The sequence below is a fragment of the Gekko japonicus genome, unplaced genomic scaffold, assembly GCF_001447785.1.
Source record: "Gekko japonicus isolate JY-2015 unplaced genomic scaffold, Gekko_japonicus_V1.1 scaffold5986, whole genome shotgun sequence".
NCBI lineage: Eukaryota > Metazoa > Chordata > Lepidosauria > Squamata > Gekkonidae > Gekko > Gekko japonicus.
This window is the reverse complement of record NW_015175031.1, coordinates 1-17472: the sequence shown is the minus strand read 5'-3', so window position 1 is coordinate 17472 and position 17472 is coordinate 1. Positions and strand designations below refer to the sequence as shown.

Genomic DNA, 17472 nt, shown 5'->3' with positions numbered 1-17472 from the left:
TACATGCCAGCTACAGAGCCCCCCATTCCATTGTTTCCCAAGAGGAACCAATGGAATGGAAGGCCTGTGGCTGACCCCATCCTCTTCCTACTCCCCTCCCTCCCCGGGGAACTTCACAGTAGCTGCGCTGTGCTGTGCATCCCTTTGAGAGAGAAGACTTCCACTGGAGCCAGTGAAGTAAAGCCCTTTCCTTTGCACTGTGTTCAGCTCAGTCTCATGAGCACATTTGCATGATCCATTCCATTGCCATGGCACAGAACCTGGCAATCCACCACCTGATATTGTGAATGCTGTTTTTAAACACATTTGTATTGAAACTATCGGTGTCTATATCGATAGATAGATAGATAGATAGATAGAGAGAGAGAGAGAGAGAGAGAGATAGAGGGGTCATTTCCTGCAGGAGCGCACAGGAGCGGAGCTCCGGCAGTAAGGAGCCCACGGGGAGGGCACATGCAACAAGCCCCACCCCCTGCTCCCAGCAGCCCTCAGTCAGGTCACAAGGAACAAGAAGCAGCCAGGTGTTGCAGAGCCCCCCCTCAGCCCGCCTTCAGGTACAAGCTCTCCCTCCTCTGCGAGGACAGATCTGCACGTTCTCCCCCCCCCAATAGCTAGCAATCCAAAACAGCCCAGTGGAGCCTAAGCAGTGGGTGTTGCCTTCTGACACACTTCCGGTGATGCCAGGGGGTGTGGCATATGCAAATAAGTTATGCTAATGACTTATGCTAATGAGCTCCTGCACCTCTTTTTCTACAAAATGACCCCTGGATGGATGGATGGATGGATGGATGGATGGATAGATAGATAGATAGATAGATAGATAGATAGATAGATAGAAGCAAAACCATTTAGAAAATTAGCTTCAAAGAACCAGAACCAATTCCTTACTGAGGTGGCAGAGTGTCAAGGCAGTAGAATTATTTGGTTCTTGAAGAGCACAGGAGATTGGCTCCTTGATGGTGCAGTGCCTTCAGGATTCCTCCTATTGAGAGAAAGGAAGTGTCAAGACCCTGTGAGGATGCTATGCCTTCAGTTGAACACATGAATACATGAAAGTGTCTTATATTGAATCAGACCTCTGTTCCATCAAAGTCAGTATTGTCCAATCAGACGGGTAGCAGCTCTCCAGGGTCTCAAGCTGAGGTCTTTCACATCACCTACTGGCAGAACTTTTAACTGGAGATACCGGGGATTGAACCTGGGACTTCCTGCATGCCCAAACAGATGCTCTGCCACCGTTTGGTGCTGATTCTGCTGAACATGACACAGATCCCAGAGGGTCAGAGCAGACGAGCAGAGTCATGGCTGAAGCAGCAAGTCAGTTCTGCAGCCCCGTCAGGATTCATCATCACGGCTTCTGTGCAGGTGCACATTGTTTGTGTGCATGGGCCAGCCGCGGAAAAGATTTCCAAGTCATTCTAGCGAAGAATAAACTCCACATTCAGGAGACTCTCCCCTTTGAGGGGACACATGGTGTTTCCTGGTCCAAGGCACAGTTCTCGTGCCAGCTGCTCCAAAGTGGGGTGCCCTCAGGACAATCACACAGGCAGACACTGAGGGCAGGCTGCACCCCAAAACAATCTTTGGACCACCCCAAATGACACATCCCCACACTCCAGAGACAGTCCCCTGACAGACTGTCCCCTTCTCTCCATCAAAACAGCATAATACATATGCAAGTGCACATACAAATTAATAATCTCTCCTCCACAGACAACCTTAGAACACCGGAAAATATTATTTGCTTCCACAGTTTTGGCAAGATTAACAATTTATTATTTATTATTTATTTATTTATTAGATTTATATCCCGCCTTCCCCAAACGGGCTCAGGGTGGCTAACAAAAGAGGCATATGCCAGAATTGAACAGCTAAAAACAGAATAAAACAATCCCTCCCACCAAGTACCGGTGCTCTTGATATTTGTTCTTATCGATCCAAGATGGGGTTCTGTTGACTGGCCTAACCCATCAGCATAAGTTCAGGAATCTATTACTATCGTCCCTTCATGACCAGTTCTTCAGGTCATCTGGTCGTCTTCCCAGGGCCAGCTCACATCCAGATCGAATCCACCGTCGGAGATGGCAGCGCAGTATTGGAAACAAAGTCACAGTTCACTTTCTCTATGACTTATTATTTCATAGTCCATCCATAGTGGGCTCACAATTAATTGTACTGTGAGCTTCCAGGGCATGAGGACCACCAGTGACCAGGGGGGATGTAAAGATACTCTTTTTGTTTTTATGCCAATAAAGGCTGACTTGACTTGACTTGATACTCTTTTTACCCTAAGACACAATAGTTTAGACCTGGATCCTTCTTTGCATTCTCCTTACTAGCCCACTACTCCTTGGGGTTTTCAAGGCTCATTTTTAAGAAAGATCCCTGCATTCCCCAGGAATGTAGAACAAGGGTCTGCGTGCCAACCTGAGGGGGCTCTGGCGTACCTTGGTGACAACAGCAGAAATCTCCTACCATAGGAGCCACCATCAGACCAGGCACTGTCGAAGGAGAAGGACACTTGCGACTGGGAGCCATAAACCTACTGTTAACACAGCAAAAACCCATGTTAGATGAATTGACTTAAAATGTTTGATACTGTTTTGTTCACAGCTTTAGCCGCATTGGTGAGGCAACGTCACAGATGCTAAAAAAATAAATAACTTTTCAAGAGGCAGATGGTTTCACTCAGGATGATAAATCACTTAACACAATTATGATTGACAGTCTGGACCTAGTATACCTAAGCAATGGAAACTATGGATCCTGGGTGATTATGACATTTTTAGTACGAGAAGCCATATTGGGACCACATGCCATTTCAAACATATTGGTGCCCGGGGCACCCCACTTTGTAGAAATTAGCACAAGAACAAGGCTTTGGACCAGGAAACACCGTATGTCTTGTTGAAGGAGAGACTCCCCTGAATGTGGTGGTGTATGGCAAGTGGCAGTACAAACCTTATTTTGGGATGTGGAGGGCACAGGGTTGCCAGCTCTGGGTTGGGAAATACCTGGAGATTTTGGGTGGAGTTTGAGGAGGGTGGGGTTTGGGGAGAGGAGGGACATCAATAGGATACAACGCCATGGAGTCCACCCTCCAAAGCAGCCATTTTCTCCAGGGGGACTGATCTTGGTCATCTGGAGGTCCACTGCAATAGCAGGAGTAAGGGAGATCACAGGTTGGAATGGTAAACAAAATACCACTGTGATCTAATAATTATATCTTTGTATTATCAAAGCTTAGTGTAACCCCTTCACCTTTTCACAATCACCAAAAGTTTCCATTTACAAACATTCCATCAGACTTCTAAGGATGGGTGCATGCCAATAGATACATCAATGCAAACAGTCCTATTTTGTGGTCTGTTTTCCTTTCCTTTTTTCTTTCCCATGTTGTAGTCTTATATAGCACCTCCTGCGGTTTCCGCAACGGGATGGCTCAGACCCCATTTCAATGCTTCATCAAGGCAGATCCTGCATGGAATTATTTCACCAGGTTTTAATGTTTCATTGTTATTCATCTTATAGATTCCCAGCTTGCTGCTGAATACTGTCTTATTTATTAAACCATCAAGTCGTATCTGGTTTGTTAGACCATCAGTGGAAAAGAAAAAAGAAAAGAAAAACCGCTTGAGCCACCGCAGCCACTCCTTTAGCAGGTAGCAAATCTCTAGAGAGCAAGGTTCATGGTTCCATTCCTGTTCCTTCCAGCTACACTTTCTTCAGCTTTCGGTGTCTCTTTACTTTCCATCTCAAATGGCCAATTCTTTTTTGCTCTCTCTGGCTGATTTCGCACTAGAGCTGCCTCGATGTTGCCCCGCCATTTGCACCGATACTATTGGTCAATTTCACACCCGAAGCTGCGGGGCTGCATTTTGACTCGCGGCTTCACCCGATTTCCCCCGCAGTTTCGTGATCCTGCTTTTTGAGGATCATGAAACCGAGGAGGAAATCAGGCGAAGCTGCGGGTCAAATGCAGCCCCGCGGCTGCTGGTGTGAAATTGACCAATAGTATCGTGGCAAACGGCGGTGCAACATCGAGGCAACTGTAGTGCGAAATCAGCCTCTGTCTCTTTCCTTAACCAGGAAGGGAGTCACTTTCTCCAAGCTCTGATGGGTATCTCATTCCAATGAGAAAATTTCTCAGCTATCATGAGATTACCCATCCTGTCACTAACTCACCCTGATGAACCACAAAGCCATCAGCTAGCCATCTTGGACTTGTAGCTGGTTATCAGTCTAATGAAATGTAAATACACACACATATTGTATAGTAGGTATGTACGTGAACCCAAACATCAAGAAAACATCTGCATAACCCTTATGCATATATCACTCAACAGAGCAAGATTCATTTGAAAGTATAATTATGAAAAATACTAAATTTCATGACAAAACTTGGGTCTGTTCGGTATTTTTGAAGCAGGCCTTTGGGCTCACGAGAATTTATTAGGTAATGGGGCAGCTGAGAGTAGTTAGGAAAACTCTCTAGAAGTCTCTGTAGAGTAATTTAAAAGTTTCTATTTTGAAAATGATGTGGCTTGTGTCAACAGGCCTAATTTAGATGGATGCTGTTTCTTGAGTTGTCCCAGAACTTGCAATACCCAAGCACCTCTCTTCCAGTCCCAAGATGAAGCCCTGAAAACTCCAGGGCCTTGTTTAAAACTCTTGGTGCTGAGGATTTCGGGTGCTGCTCTTACCGACTAGTTGCTTCAGATGCTCCCAGTACTTTCATGCCAAGAGACTCTCCAAACTCCAGTAAGCCACTGTGGATTAGCACCCTGAAGACATCAGCTCACTGCAAAACAATAATCACCAGGACACAATAGATAACATTCAATAAGTGTCACACTCACAGGTAAATCCATTTTTAGGATCTCCCTCTGATTCCATGGGGAAGGGAGGGGAGTGTAACCTTTTCCACCAGGCTGTTCTCCCTCTTTAAATCACCCTCTGGAGCTATTTGCCCCATGAGCAAAAACATACACAGAACCCCATTGGTATCTGTATACCCCCCCCCCCATCAAGCAGCAGCTGGGGGACAATTTGTTAGGAAAGGAGCATTAAGAATAAGTTTATCCTCTCCCTCAGTGCAGTGGCCTTTGTCTTATTCAGCATCCCCCCCACAGTTGCTTTTAACTTTTTAAAACTGCAGCAGATCATGGGGCTCTTTTGTATTGCATCATTTGAGCCTAATAAATTGTAACTGAAAGCTTTATCATCTTTGCAAACTCCTATACTGATTTTAATCTTCGGAGGATTTTAGTTAGTTGGCTCCGCCCCAAGTGTAGTTAGGTTCTTTTAATTCTCTGGGCTATGCCTGGGTTTTATATGTTTACTGATTGTGACTATGTACTTGCCATATTTTATGTCAATTTTATGTACCTATTTTACCCCTTTTGCATTCTCTTTTGGTCAAGACTTCGGTCATATAGACCCATAATAAATTGAAATTGAAATTGTAACGTGTGCTCCAGAAAGCCTTGCGCTCAACAGATCAACATTTGCTGGTTGTCCCCAACCCAAAGAACATCCACTTAGCCTTGACCAGGGCCAGGGCTTTTTCTGCCCTGGCTCTGACCCGATGGAATATGTTTCCATTGGAAACCAGGGCCTTGCAGAACCTCTTACAGTTCCGCAGGGCCTGTAAAATGGAGATGTTCCACCAGGCCTCTGGCTGAGGTGGCAGGCTTTCCATTACTCCATCGACTGGCCTCCCTTGATGAACCTTCCAGCTTCGAATGGCCCATCAGGAGAAGACCCACAGTTTGGTTTATGGCCTAGCGGCTCCAGTTCTTGGGATTATTATGCTAAACTGCAGTGCTTTCTGTCTTGAGTTTATCATTTGTTTTTAATCGTTTTAACTATTTATTGTGAAATCTCTATTGTGAAATGTTTTAACTCCTATTGTGGATTCGCTGCTGTCAACCGCTCTGAGCCCACTCGCGGGGAGGGAGGAATACAAGCCGAAATAAATAAATAAAAATAAATAAATAAATAAATAAATAGCATACGCACACACCCAAAATTAGTGGAGGACTGCTTCCTTGACTACACTGTGCTGATCTTAACAACCTTCTTGAGAAAACACATGAGAATTGCCAAGCCAAATGACCGCTTAGGGCAGATTGGTATGGGCACTTGCTGCCGGTTGTTTACCATGTTCCTCAGCGTGAGGAGGGGGAGATAGTTACAAAGGAAGTAAACGTGCGTTCTGTGATATGTTAGCAGGAACTAGGCGGGCAGAAACCGGAAGTTGGGTAACCCAGCAGATGCCCTTTTACAATGATGAATGGCCAAAGTCCATTACCGATGACTTCCTAGGGACAGGCACAACACATTCTGTTTAACTGCTCGCAACCTTTTAGACCATTTCCCAATCATTAATATGTCCGAAGTATTTGAAGAAAGTAAAATTAAAGCCACAATCAAAACCACAGTTCTGTAAGATTTTTCCCTCAAAAATAAACATTGCCCCAGGGCTCCTACAAAGCTTTGCAGAATCAAGAAGCCAAGTATCAAAAAACTTAAAGAGGTTCTGCTGTGTGACCCTCTTTGGGAAATGAGTTCTCGAACTATGGCTCTATGCAAGAAAAGTGTCTATTCTGTTTACTGGTGGGATATGAATCTCTTAAGCAAGGCCTTTTGAGATGGTTTCTGATGTCCCCATGTGGTGCTCTGAGGAACATAACATAAGTTTACAGCAAAATCACAGTTGGCAAAAGACACTTCTAACATAGTGCTGTAGGACGTGCCCCAGGTTCTAATGTTTTTTTAATTGATTATTGCTGTTTTCCAGAGCCCTTTGGGAGAAATTCTGTGGGATTCTCCTGGAGGATTCAAATCCAGAGCATTATCTGTACTGTATGTCGCCAAGTGAAATCAATCATTTTTAGTTGACACGTTTTTCTAGCCCTTGTTTCAAAGGAATAGGGAGTTTTGTTCTTTGAACTGCAGGTGTGTATCTCCCTCATTAAAATCTCTGCCAATTTCCTATTAGTTAAGTTGACCTGGCTTTGCGCCAGCCAAGCCAAGAAATAGAATTAAGTGAAGTGCAATCGTATTCTCTATGCAACATTTATATTAAATTTTTAAGGGTACTATATAGCAGCTCTGAATGTTTATAGCTGACTCTGTTTAAAGCCTATGCAGTGGTTTGTGAAACCCAGACTATGTTAGCTTGGGATGTTGCAGCATAAAAAAAAAAGACTCTGGAATAACAGAAAGTTCTGCTTAATGAATTGAACAGGTGTATGTGGGCAGTTTTAATTGGAAAGAAACCATTGCCAATTCTAAGAATAATTGTTCTATCTTGTACTTTTTAGAGAAGAGTCTAACTAGGTCAAAAGGATAGCTATATATTGTAACAGAGAGAAATCCTTTCTCAATATAATTACTTGGGTTTTAGAATTTTATGTTATGTCTAAGACAAGTTAATGTATACGGTATTTGTAAAGGCAAGTATTCTTTATTCTGCTATAGAAAGTTGTTAAATTTAAGTTACAAAAAGACTGTTTGCTGGAAGAGAGATCATTATACACAAGCAGGTGTACAAAGGACCCCAGCCAACATGAGTACATAAATCATGTACAGGTCAATTAAAGAAACTGAGTTGAAAGAACTAACGAGGGGAGACGTTCCGAAGTGGGTGCTGTGAAGTTTTAAGGAGTACCCAGCTACTACCAGGTGTGTGTAAGTTCAGCCAAGAACAAAAGTAATTAATCATGATCCTTGGCATCAATTACAAAGGGTCAATTAGGAATGCAGAATTTGTATTGTAGAACAGTGTCTCCTACGGGCTGAACTGAGCTATGTGTTTTACAAATTATAAAGCTTTAATTTAATAGAAAAGAACAAAAAATATTCTGTAAAATTTTCTGATAAACCAAAATGAAAACTAAAGAATGGATTCAATGCACCTACAAAAGCTTAATGCAACAAGCTATTTTATAATACTAAAAGAATTCATGTAAGGAGTTTAATGCTTTATAATGTCATTGTAATGATATATTTTCATATTTTGTATACCTGTTAGTAAAAATGTGTTTATAAAATGCTTTAAGATATTTTTATATGCATGTATTAAATGTAAAGAAAAACCAAGTTTGTAGAATTTTGTAACTGAACTGACAGTTTAATACTGAGAATGAAGTGAGTCTGAAAGTTCAGTCAAAGGTAACAGGAATCTGGGAGTAATGCCAAAAGGAGTAAACAAAGTCGCAAATCAAAAATAATGAGCTGCACCTGCATTGTAGGAGTGAAAACGCAGCCAACTAACATCCTGTGTGCCAAATATGTGATTGATGGCTGGCCAGACAAAGAAAACTGAACTGAGCATGTCTACATGTCAGTGATGATGTAAAGTGAGGAGGAGTAAGTAGAGTATATAAGTCTGCTTTCTGTATTTGCTCACTGAACACCCACAAGCTGTGAGGTGCTCCTTTATTTGAATAAATACCTTTGTTAACCTTTACTGCCTGCCTGGATGATAGTTTTAACTGTGTGGTTTATTGGCTAGCCACACAAAGAATCTTAGCACCCTTTGAGCATTGGCAACAGTGCCATTAGTGTACAGTCCACTACAGAAGCACCCACAGAGAAGTTCAAAAGGAGAATGTGGTGGGGAAAAGGAGAGATTTGAAGCACGCCCTCCCTCAATAACTGAGGAATGGGGCAAGTTTAGAAGAAGAAGAGTTCATTTTTATACTCCGCTTTTCTCTACCTTACAGAGTCTCAAAGCAGCTTACAATCACCTTCCTCCCCCTACAACAGGCCCCCTGTGAGGTAAGTGGGGCTGCAAGGAGAGTTCTGAGAGAACTTGCACTGGCCCAAGGTCACCCAGCAGACTTCATGTGGAGGAGTGGGGAATCAAACCTGGATTTCCAGATTAGAGTCTGCTGCTCTTAACCACTACACTACAGTGGCTCTTAGCTGTGACTAGTGCACCTACATTACCTCACATGCTGCAATGAGGGAGTGAGGCAAAGGAGGCCATTTAACAGGCCAATGAGAATGCTGTGGTGTCACATACATGTTCAGAGAGAAAGTCCAGTATGGGGGGCAGGAAGATTTTTTTGTTGTTGTTGTCAAGTCCCAGGCAATTTATGGTGACCCCATAGGGGTTTCCAGGCAAGAGATGGTTTTCCATTGCCTGCCTTTGTATAGTGTTCCTGGAATTCCTTGGGGGTCTCCCATCCAAATACTAACCAGGGCTGAAACCTGCTTAGCTTCCAAGATCTGACAAAAGTGGCCTAGCCTGGTGGTCACATGAGCAGTTTACACCAATATCGTCATGATATCTTTGCAAATCTAAAGAGCATGATCAGACAACTAGACCTGCCTTCTGCACCCCAGTCGTTGGCACCCAGGTCCGGCGCGCCCTGGAAGCGGAGTTTGCCGACACCGGGGAAAGTCCAGTATTTACATATGCCAGCACTTCCACCCCACATTTCCCGACATCTGACCCCCCCTATTGTGAAGTCAAGCCATCTGTGAAGTCTGAACTTTCCTTTCCATCTCCACCTCCTTTGTTGCTGTTGTTTTGGATCAAAAGGAGCCCAAGCTTTGGATACATGCTTATGCACTAGAGTGAAATAAATTTTAAAAAGGATGCCGCAACAATCTGAACAATGGACCATGGGGCGAGCGTACAGTGAAGCCGGTTTAGGGTGGGATGCCTGATCAGAACTTCCTGCAACTATTTAAACCACCACAAATAGAGGAGCTGCCAGATCGCGCCAAGGCTCCAGTGTGACCACAGCCCAAGTCAGGACAGGGAGACATAGCAGTGAGGATTTTGATGTCTGAAATAGGAAACCCAACTCTGCTTCTCTTTTGCTAAGTAATATGGAGCATCATTTACCAGGATTTCTCCTGGCCAAATCCTATAGAAGAAGGAGGAGAAGGATACCCCACTTTTCTCTACCTTCAGGAGTCTCACAGTGGCTTACAATCACTCAGCCCCACCTACCTCACAGGGTGACTGTTGGGAGAGGAAGGGAAGGCAATTGTAAGCTGCTCTGAGACTCCTTTGGGTAGTGAAGGGTGGGGCATAAAACCAACTCCTCCTCCTCCTCCTTCCCTTCCTTTCCCCACAACAGACCCCTTGTGAGACAGGTGGGTCCGAGAGAGTTCTCAGAGAATTGTGGCTGGCCCAAGGTCACTCAGCAGTCTTCATGTGGAAGAGTGGGGAATCAAACCCGGTTCTCCACATTAGAGTCTATCTCTACACCATGCTGGCTCTCATTGAAACCAACACGTTATTTCACAACCCATGCGTTTCATAGGAGCTTCCATGGGAGAACTTTCCAGTGGGTAATATGCCATGTCTTCCCCTCTGCTACCCTCAATGATGGGTTGCCAAGCCAAAGGCCTGCAGTACACCCAAAGTTCCCACAGCATCTCATGCATCATCCTAAAGGCTAGAGAGCTATATAATGAGCTACCAGAGGCTGCTACTGCAGTTTTCAGCACTTGCCTCTCATTTATTGCATTCAGGTGAGCACTACTGTTGAGGAGGAACAGAGCATATGAAATTCCAGCAAAGGGAAGGACATGGAATTGGGGTGGTGGTGGCCTAGGGCCATTGAAGAATGATGCCTATGCTGGCAGGATATGGGGCAGCTATTTTGGCAGGAGGAAAGGGTTTTTTTGTGGGGAGGTAAATGTTGGTGTTCCCTGACTTGGATGGCCCAGGCTAGCCTCATCTTGTCAGACCTCAGAAGCTAAACAGGGTCAGCTCTTGTTAGTTCTTGGATGGGAGACCACCAACGAAGTCCAGGGCTGCTACAGAAAAGCAGGCGATGTCAAACCACATTGTCTCTTCTCTTGAGAACCCTATGGGGCTTGTCATAAGTTGGCTGCAACTTGATGGTATTCTCCACCACCAAACACTGGTGGTTGAGAAGTGGGTTCAGATGGTATTGGGGTGAGAGATGCAGGGGAGTACTCAGAACTGTCTAGGTTTGAGTAGAAACTGCCAATTAGAGCCAGTGATGGTGGGGCAGATCGAAGGGTTTTGGCAAGTGAGGTGGGAAAAGGTGGAAACGTTGAGATTAAATGGTGACGGTTAATTTGTAATGTTGACTACTGTCAAGCCTAACCCTTCCCTCACCAAGACCAATTCTACATCTAGCATTCGCTCCACATTTTCTCAACTGGGGAGGGAAAAGTGCGGCTCAAAACCACATTCAAATACCTCGGGGCAATGCCATAAAACTATGCAGAAGGTTCAATAAAATCCGAGGCTCAAAACGCTCGAAAGTGGCATGCAGTCTGGAGGGTAACATAAAACCCGATAATCAAAGGAGGTGAAACCCGCATGCAATGCAGAGGGGAATTTCTGTTCCAACGTGGGTTTCGTGAAAGAACGGAGGGAAAAGCCAATGCAGAATCAGCCTAAGACTACCGGTTTCTAATGACAAATGATGGGCCTGGCTGTTGAATATCTGCTGTGTGGAGATTGGGGTTGCCAATTCCAGGTTGTAAAATTCCTAGAGATTTGAGTGCAGGACTTGGTGATGGAGGAGTTTAGGAGCTCAGCAGGGCTGTGATGCCATAGAGTCAGTCCTCCAATCTGCTTGAGCTTAATGAGTCTGTCCACTGGACACTCAAAATCTATTGCCTGTGAGGTTCTCTTCGCCTCTTGGTGGAGCTGCCTCTGGTCAAAATGGTAGTGAGATATTTCTACTTGGTGTTTGGGGATATAATTAAGGGGAAGTTAAGACGCTGAACTGCAGGTTGTGGAAGGTCGGTAGCTCAGCAGTTTGAGATCTGAGTTGCCACATGACGGAGTGAGCTCCTGTCTCTAGTTCCAGCTCCTGCCAACCTAGCAGTTCGAAAGCAAGAAATTGCAAGTAGATAAATAGGTACCACTTCGGTGGGAAGGGAACAGCGTTCCGTGCACCTTGGTGTTTAGTCATGCCGGCCACATGACCACAGAAACATCTTCAGACAGCGCTGGCTCTTCGGCTTTGAAACGGAGATGAGCACTGCAACCCTAGAGTCGGATTCAAGAGCAACGGAACCTTTACCTGAAGCAATGGAACCCACTTGAAGCAATGTTTCATTGGGGACAAGCTTCGTTAAGCCTCTCAGAAGCCCAGGCCTTGTTTCATTTGGAACAAAAAGGAGGAATCCATTACAATCTTTACAGGGGTCGTTTCATAGAAAAAGAGCTAGGGGAACTCATTAGCATAACTCATTAGCATATGCCACACCCCCTGACATCAGGGGCCCGGCCGTGGACCTGCAAGGCCAGCGGGAGTGCGAGGAAGCCCCGCCAAGGCCCTCCCTGGCCCCAGGCAGGCAGAGGTGGGGAGAGGCGGGGAGGAAGCAACTTACCCTCCCTCTTCTCCTGCCTCCTCCTGGCTGAATGAGGGCTGGAAGCGGGGCGGCCGGAAGCAGGGGGCGGGGCCTTATTGTGTGCCCCGCCCCCTGCACCTCACCCGGGGGAACTGCAATCCCCCCCGACCCCCCCCCCCCGAAATGACCTCTGAATCTTTTTATAATGTCACCGGGGAGAACACTGGAAATACGAGCATAGCATGAAAACTTTGCAGGAGAAGCGTCTTACAAAACGTTTCTGTTCTTACAAGCTGTCTTGAGAAGGAAAGGCGTGTAATCCTGAGAAAGAGGCCAAAGTGCTTGTATTGTCCCATGCAAAGACGTTTCACGACAAGACGAGCACACCCACAGAAAAACAGAAAGCTACACAATCTCAGATGCATAAAATATGTGCTATAAGCAGCAATATGGGATATCTGTGGTATGAGAGGGGTAGGAACTCGGAGGGTGGTCCGTGTTTCAGGACCAGCTGTAGACTACTCTCCTATCACATCTATCTTCATTTCATAGTTTACTGTGACCTTACCTCCCTCTGCAGACAGGCCAGATGCTGCTTTCAGATTGTCATGAACAACAACAACAAAAAATTGTTGTGTGTTCCACAAGTAGTACAGTAGGGCTTGGAATCGAGAGTACTGAAAACTTATGGTTTCTTTGTAATGTTTTTTTTTAAATTCACAGATATACAGATAGAAACAAGCAGGCACCTAAAAACAGGAAGCAACAATCACATTCCCATATGCCCTGAGTCACCTCACCATTGCCAACTTAATGCTCTTGCTCACATTCTTTTTTACTTCAGTTGAAAACAAACAAACAACAAAATCCCACTTCTGAAGGTTACGGCCATGAGGAACATTGTTATTTCATCCCATCCCGTCAGGCTACCCATGACAGCCTATGTGATACCGTAGTTAACGTGTCAGAGTAAATCTGAGGAGTCAGGGTTTCTCAAAACCATCAGAGCTCATGTAGGACAGCCATTCTTAGCTTTAAACACCCTGTGAAGAGGTGTGAGGGGAAAAACGAAGGAGGAGAGAATTATTATAATAATTATTATTAGTTTCAATTTATATCCCGTGTGTGCTCTTTAGAGATAGAGTAGGATTAAAATGTAGTATAAGTTTCTTTCAGCAAAACCAGAGTGAGACACCTATTCATACTACTCAGAAAGCCCCAAACTCAACAGTGTTTATTGGTGCAAATGAAATAAATAGATCATCGATTATTGACAGTACCATCCTAAGAACACCTTTCAGAGACTAGGTAAAAAGGTAAAGGTTCCCTTGCTCGAAAGCCAGTCGAGTCCGACTCTAGGGTTGCGGTGCTCATCTCCGTTTCAAAGCCGAAGAGCCAGCGCTGTCTGAAGACGTTTCCGTGGTCATGTGGCTGGCATGACTAAACACCAAGGCGCACGAAGCGCTGTTACCTTCCCACCGAAGTGGTACCTATTTATCTACTTGCAATTTCTTGCTTTCGAACTGCTAGGTTGGCAGGAGCTGGAACTAGAGACGGGAGCTCACTCTGTCATGCGGCACACTTTGGTCTCGAACTGCTGAACTACCGACCTTCCACAGCCTGCAGGTCATCGTCTTAACCACTTGAGCCACCACAGCTCCACTTAATAGACCTGAGTAGGGTTCTGGGTAAAGCTTTCTAGGATTGCTCTCTGATATCGTCTTATATCCCACTCTTCCTTTAGGCTTTTCAGGGAAGCATAGGTGGTTTCTGCTCTTATGGTCTGAAAGTTAGGGCAATCATCACAACAGCCCTGTGAGGTAGTTAGATAGAGATGGTGGTTGGCCAAAGGTCAGGAGGAGGATTCCTATCTGCTCCGTGTCCAACCCTACCTCTGCTATAGCACAGTAACTCTCCAAAAGTACCCCATGACCCCAAGCACTAAATGCCGTTTTCACACAAGCAAGACTAATGCATGGAAAATTCCTTTCGTGTGGGGAGAAAACATGAAACTCGTGCAAAAATCATCACGTGTGACAATCTTTTACCTGTTACACTGCACGTATAAGCCTCAGCAACTGCCCTTTCCCAGTTCTGCAAGACAGCTATTTCACTCAGAAATAAAAGAAGGTTAGGTGTGTTTTACATAGATACGCAATACAAACACATAAAATTCGGTTGGAAGATAACATCATAACTATGACGGTGTTCTAAATTTCTCTAGTTTCCCATGTACTGCTCCTCTTCCAGTTGGTGGAAAGTCTTTGCAAGAGGAAACAGTTTTTTCTTCTGTTGACCCAAAAGTCTGTGTGGCACTAAGCATCAGATCAAAGGTTCCATGTTTCTTTGGGAAGTGCTCTTCCACCTCACCATTTCTTTCAGGGCCTCTTTCACCTTCTCATTCCTCAGGCTATAGATGAGGGGGTTAAGGAACGGCGTGACCACTGCTATTAACACTGCCACCATTTTGTTGAATTCCAGGGCAGAGCTCTGTGCTGGCTGGGCATACATGAAGATGGAGCTGCCATAATAGATTGTCACCACAGTGGGATGTGAGGCGCAGGTAGAGAAGGCCTTGCGCCTCCCGGTAGCTGAGGGGATCTTAAGCACGGTGGAGATAATGTACATGTAGGAGACCATGATGACCACGAGGGTGCCCACGAGCATAACGGAGGCGAGAACCACATCCACGAGTTCGATGAGGCGCGTGTCAGAGCAGGACAGCTTTAGCAGCAGAGTGCTGTCACAAAAAAAGTGGTTGATGACATTGGGGCCACAGTACGGGAGCTGGGATATCACCACCATCGGCCACAGGATGTACACAAACCCACCCAGCCAGCAGCCAAGTACCAGGGGGATGCAGACACGGGTGTTCATTATGGCAACATAGCGCAGTGGGTTGCAAATGGCCACGTAGCGGTCGATGGACATCGCCGCCAGGAGGAGCAACTCTGTGGACCCCAGGAAGAAATAGAAGTGACACTGAGCGATGCAGCCGGAGAACGAAATAGTCTTCCTCTTGGCCAACAGATTGGCCAGCATCTTGGGGATAATGGCTGAGGTGAAGAAGATCTCCAGGACAGAGAGGTTCCCGAGGAAAAAATACATGGGGGTGTGCAGGCGAGGGTCGGTCACCACGACAGAAATGATGATCAGGTTTCCCAAGAGGGTGAAGGTGAAGATGACAGAGCAGACGGCAAAGATGGAGAGCTCCAATACGCGGACCTGAGGAAAGCCTAGCAGAACGAATTCCGTCACCACTCGGCCAAGGCTCTGGCTGTCATTCGCCACCGGTGTGTCCGGTCTGTGCTTCATTCTAGTAAAATAACAAAGGCAGCGTCTGAGGGGAGTGAAAATGATGGAATTCACTGCCAGAGGAAGTGGTGGCGGCTATAAGCATGGACGGCTTCAAAAGGGAATTAGATAAGCATATGGAGCAGAAGTCCATCAGTGGCTATTAGCCACAAGGTATAGATAGGGACTCTGGGGCAAGTGATGCTCTGTCTTCTTGGTGCTTTGGGGGGCCAACAGTGGGAGGGCTTCTAATGTCCTGGCCCCACTACTGGACCTCCTGATGGCACCTGGTATTTCTGGCCACTGTGTGACACAGAGTGTTGGACTAGATGGGCCTTTGGCCTGATCCAACATTGGCGTCTCTTATGTTTTTATGTTCACATCAGGACACTTGGGAAAATAGACATCCCATGCAGGTGTTCCAGGCTGGAAACTGTACCTCACATGTAAGGATGTTGTTAACAGTGAGCAATTAGTATGACAGAACCTGTCATGTAAAAGGATTGCTCAGTTACTAAGGTCTTAGTTCTTGTCCTAAAAAGGTCCCTGTGCAGTGCTTTTAAAAAGGCTATCTTGAATACAAAATCCCAGTGGATGTTACAGGGCCATCCTAAAAGACTTTAAGATGGAGAGATGTCTCTTGCCATAAGTTTTCATACACAACAAGACCCAAGCATTTTTTTTTGAGGGGGGGGACCATCAAGTCAGTGCTGACTTATAGCAGCCCTGTGGGGTTCCCAAGTCAAGAGACATTCAGGACAGTTTGCCATTTCCTGCCTCTGTGTCACAACCCGGAACTTCCTTTGTGGTCTCCCATCCACATACTGACCAGGACCGACCTTGCTTGACTTCTGAGATCTGACAAGACAGGGCTAGCCTGGGCTTTCTAGATCAGGGCATAAACAGATATTGTTTACCTATGCAATACAAAAATATGCCTTAACTACAGAACTCCCCTCCTTCCTAAAATAGTTTTAAGAGGGTAACCATGGCCCCGTTCACACGGCAAGCCATGATCGAATGGCAGAGTTTCCGGGCACAATCACACCGCAACATCTGGCAAGTGGAGCGCACCCGTGGCCAACCCGTGGCGTATCACCGAAAATACGGAGTTAAAAACTACCTGGTCGAAGGTACTAGCGACCGGTTTGCCACGGGCTGCCTCCGGACTCCCTCGGTGTGATTGTGCCGGCGCGCTGCTTTTCCCTCCAGCCCCTCGTTGACATGGAGTGAAGGAACCGTGGCATGCTGCCAATGCATGGGATCGCATTCTGGCACGTTAAATTGCACTGCCACAAATAGCCACGCCTCCCCCCCCACGTTATCCGGCCCGTGTGACCGGGGCCCATGTTGGTCTATGGTAGAAGCACTGGATTCTAGTCCAGTAGCAACTTAGAGACCAACAAGATTTTCGGGTGTTATCTCTCAAAAGTCAAAGTTCCCTCTGTCAGACCTGACCTTTGTGGAATAAGCTTCCGTGCTAGCAGAGGAACAGTCTCTTGGGATGTGGCGCTGAATACTTAGCTTCAGATGTCTACACAGCTGTGACGTTTACTCACTAGCCTTGGAGCAAACTGTTCTCAATCTGAGTTACCTCACTGGTTCCTATTTTTGAGATGACAAATTGACCTAACGAGTATAATCGCACTTTGTTTATGAGTGTCCCAATGAAGTGGTAAATAGACTGAAGATTATGGGGTTCCTGCTCTCTAAAGGCAGGGTTTCCCATCCTGTGGGTCAGGAGTCAGACCTCAAAAGTGGGTTGCAAAGCCTCTGAAAGTGGCTCATGGACCAGACCCTAATGGCTGCTCCTTTGCTTTGCATCCTTCTTTCTCTCCTTGGATGATTCTGCATTGGCTTTTCCCCTCCATT

At 45.7% G+C, this 17472-nt stretch overlaps 1 protein-coding gene across 1 annotated transcript; it reads right to left on the bottom strand.

The window, feature by feature from the left end:
* Nucleotides 1–14628: 14628 nt before the first annotated feature.
* Nucleotides 14629–15621, bottom strand: LOC107122167 (olfactory receptor 6M1-like). The gene has a single exon (XM_015425193.1). The coding sequence runs from the start codon at nucleotides 15619–15621 to the stop codon at nucleotides 14629–14631; it is 993 nt and encodes a 330-aa protein (XP_015280679.1).
* Nucleotides 15622–17472: the final 1851 nt, after the last annotated feature.

Coding starts and splice junctions, on each gene's coding strand:
- LOC107122167 (XM_015425193.1), bottom strand. CDS start 15,621: ATGAAGCACAGACCGGACACACCGGTGGCGAATGACAGCCAGAGCCTT.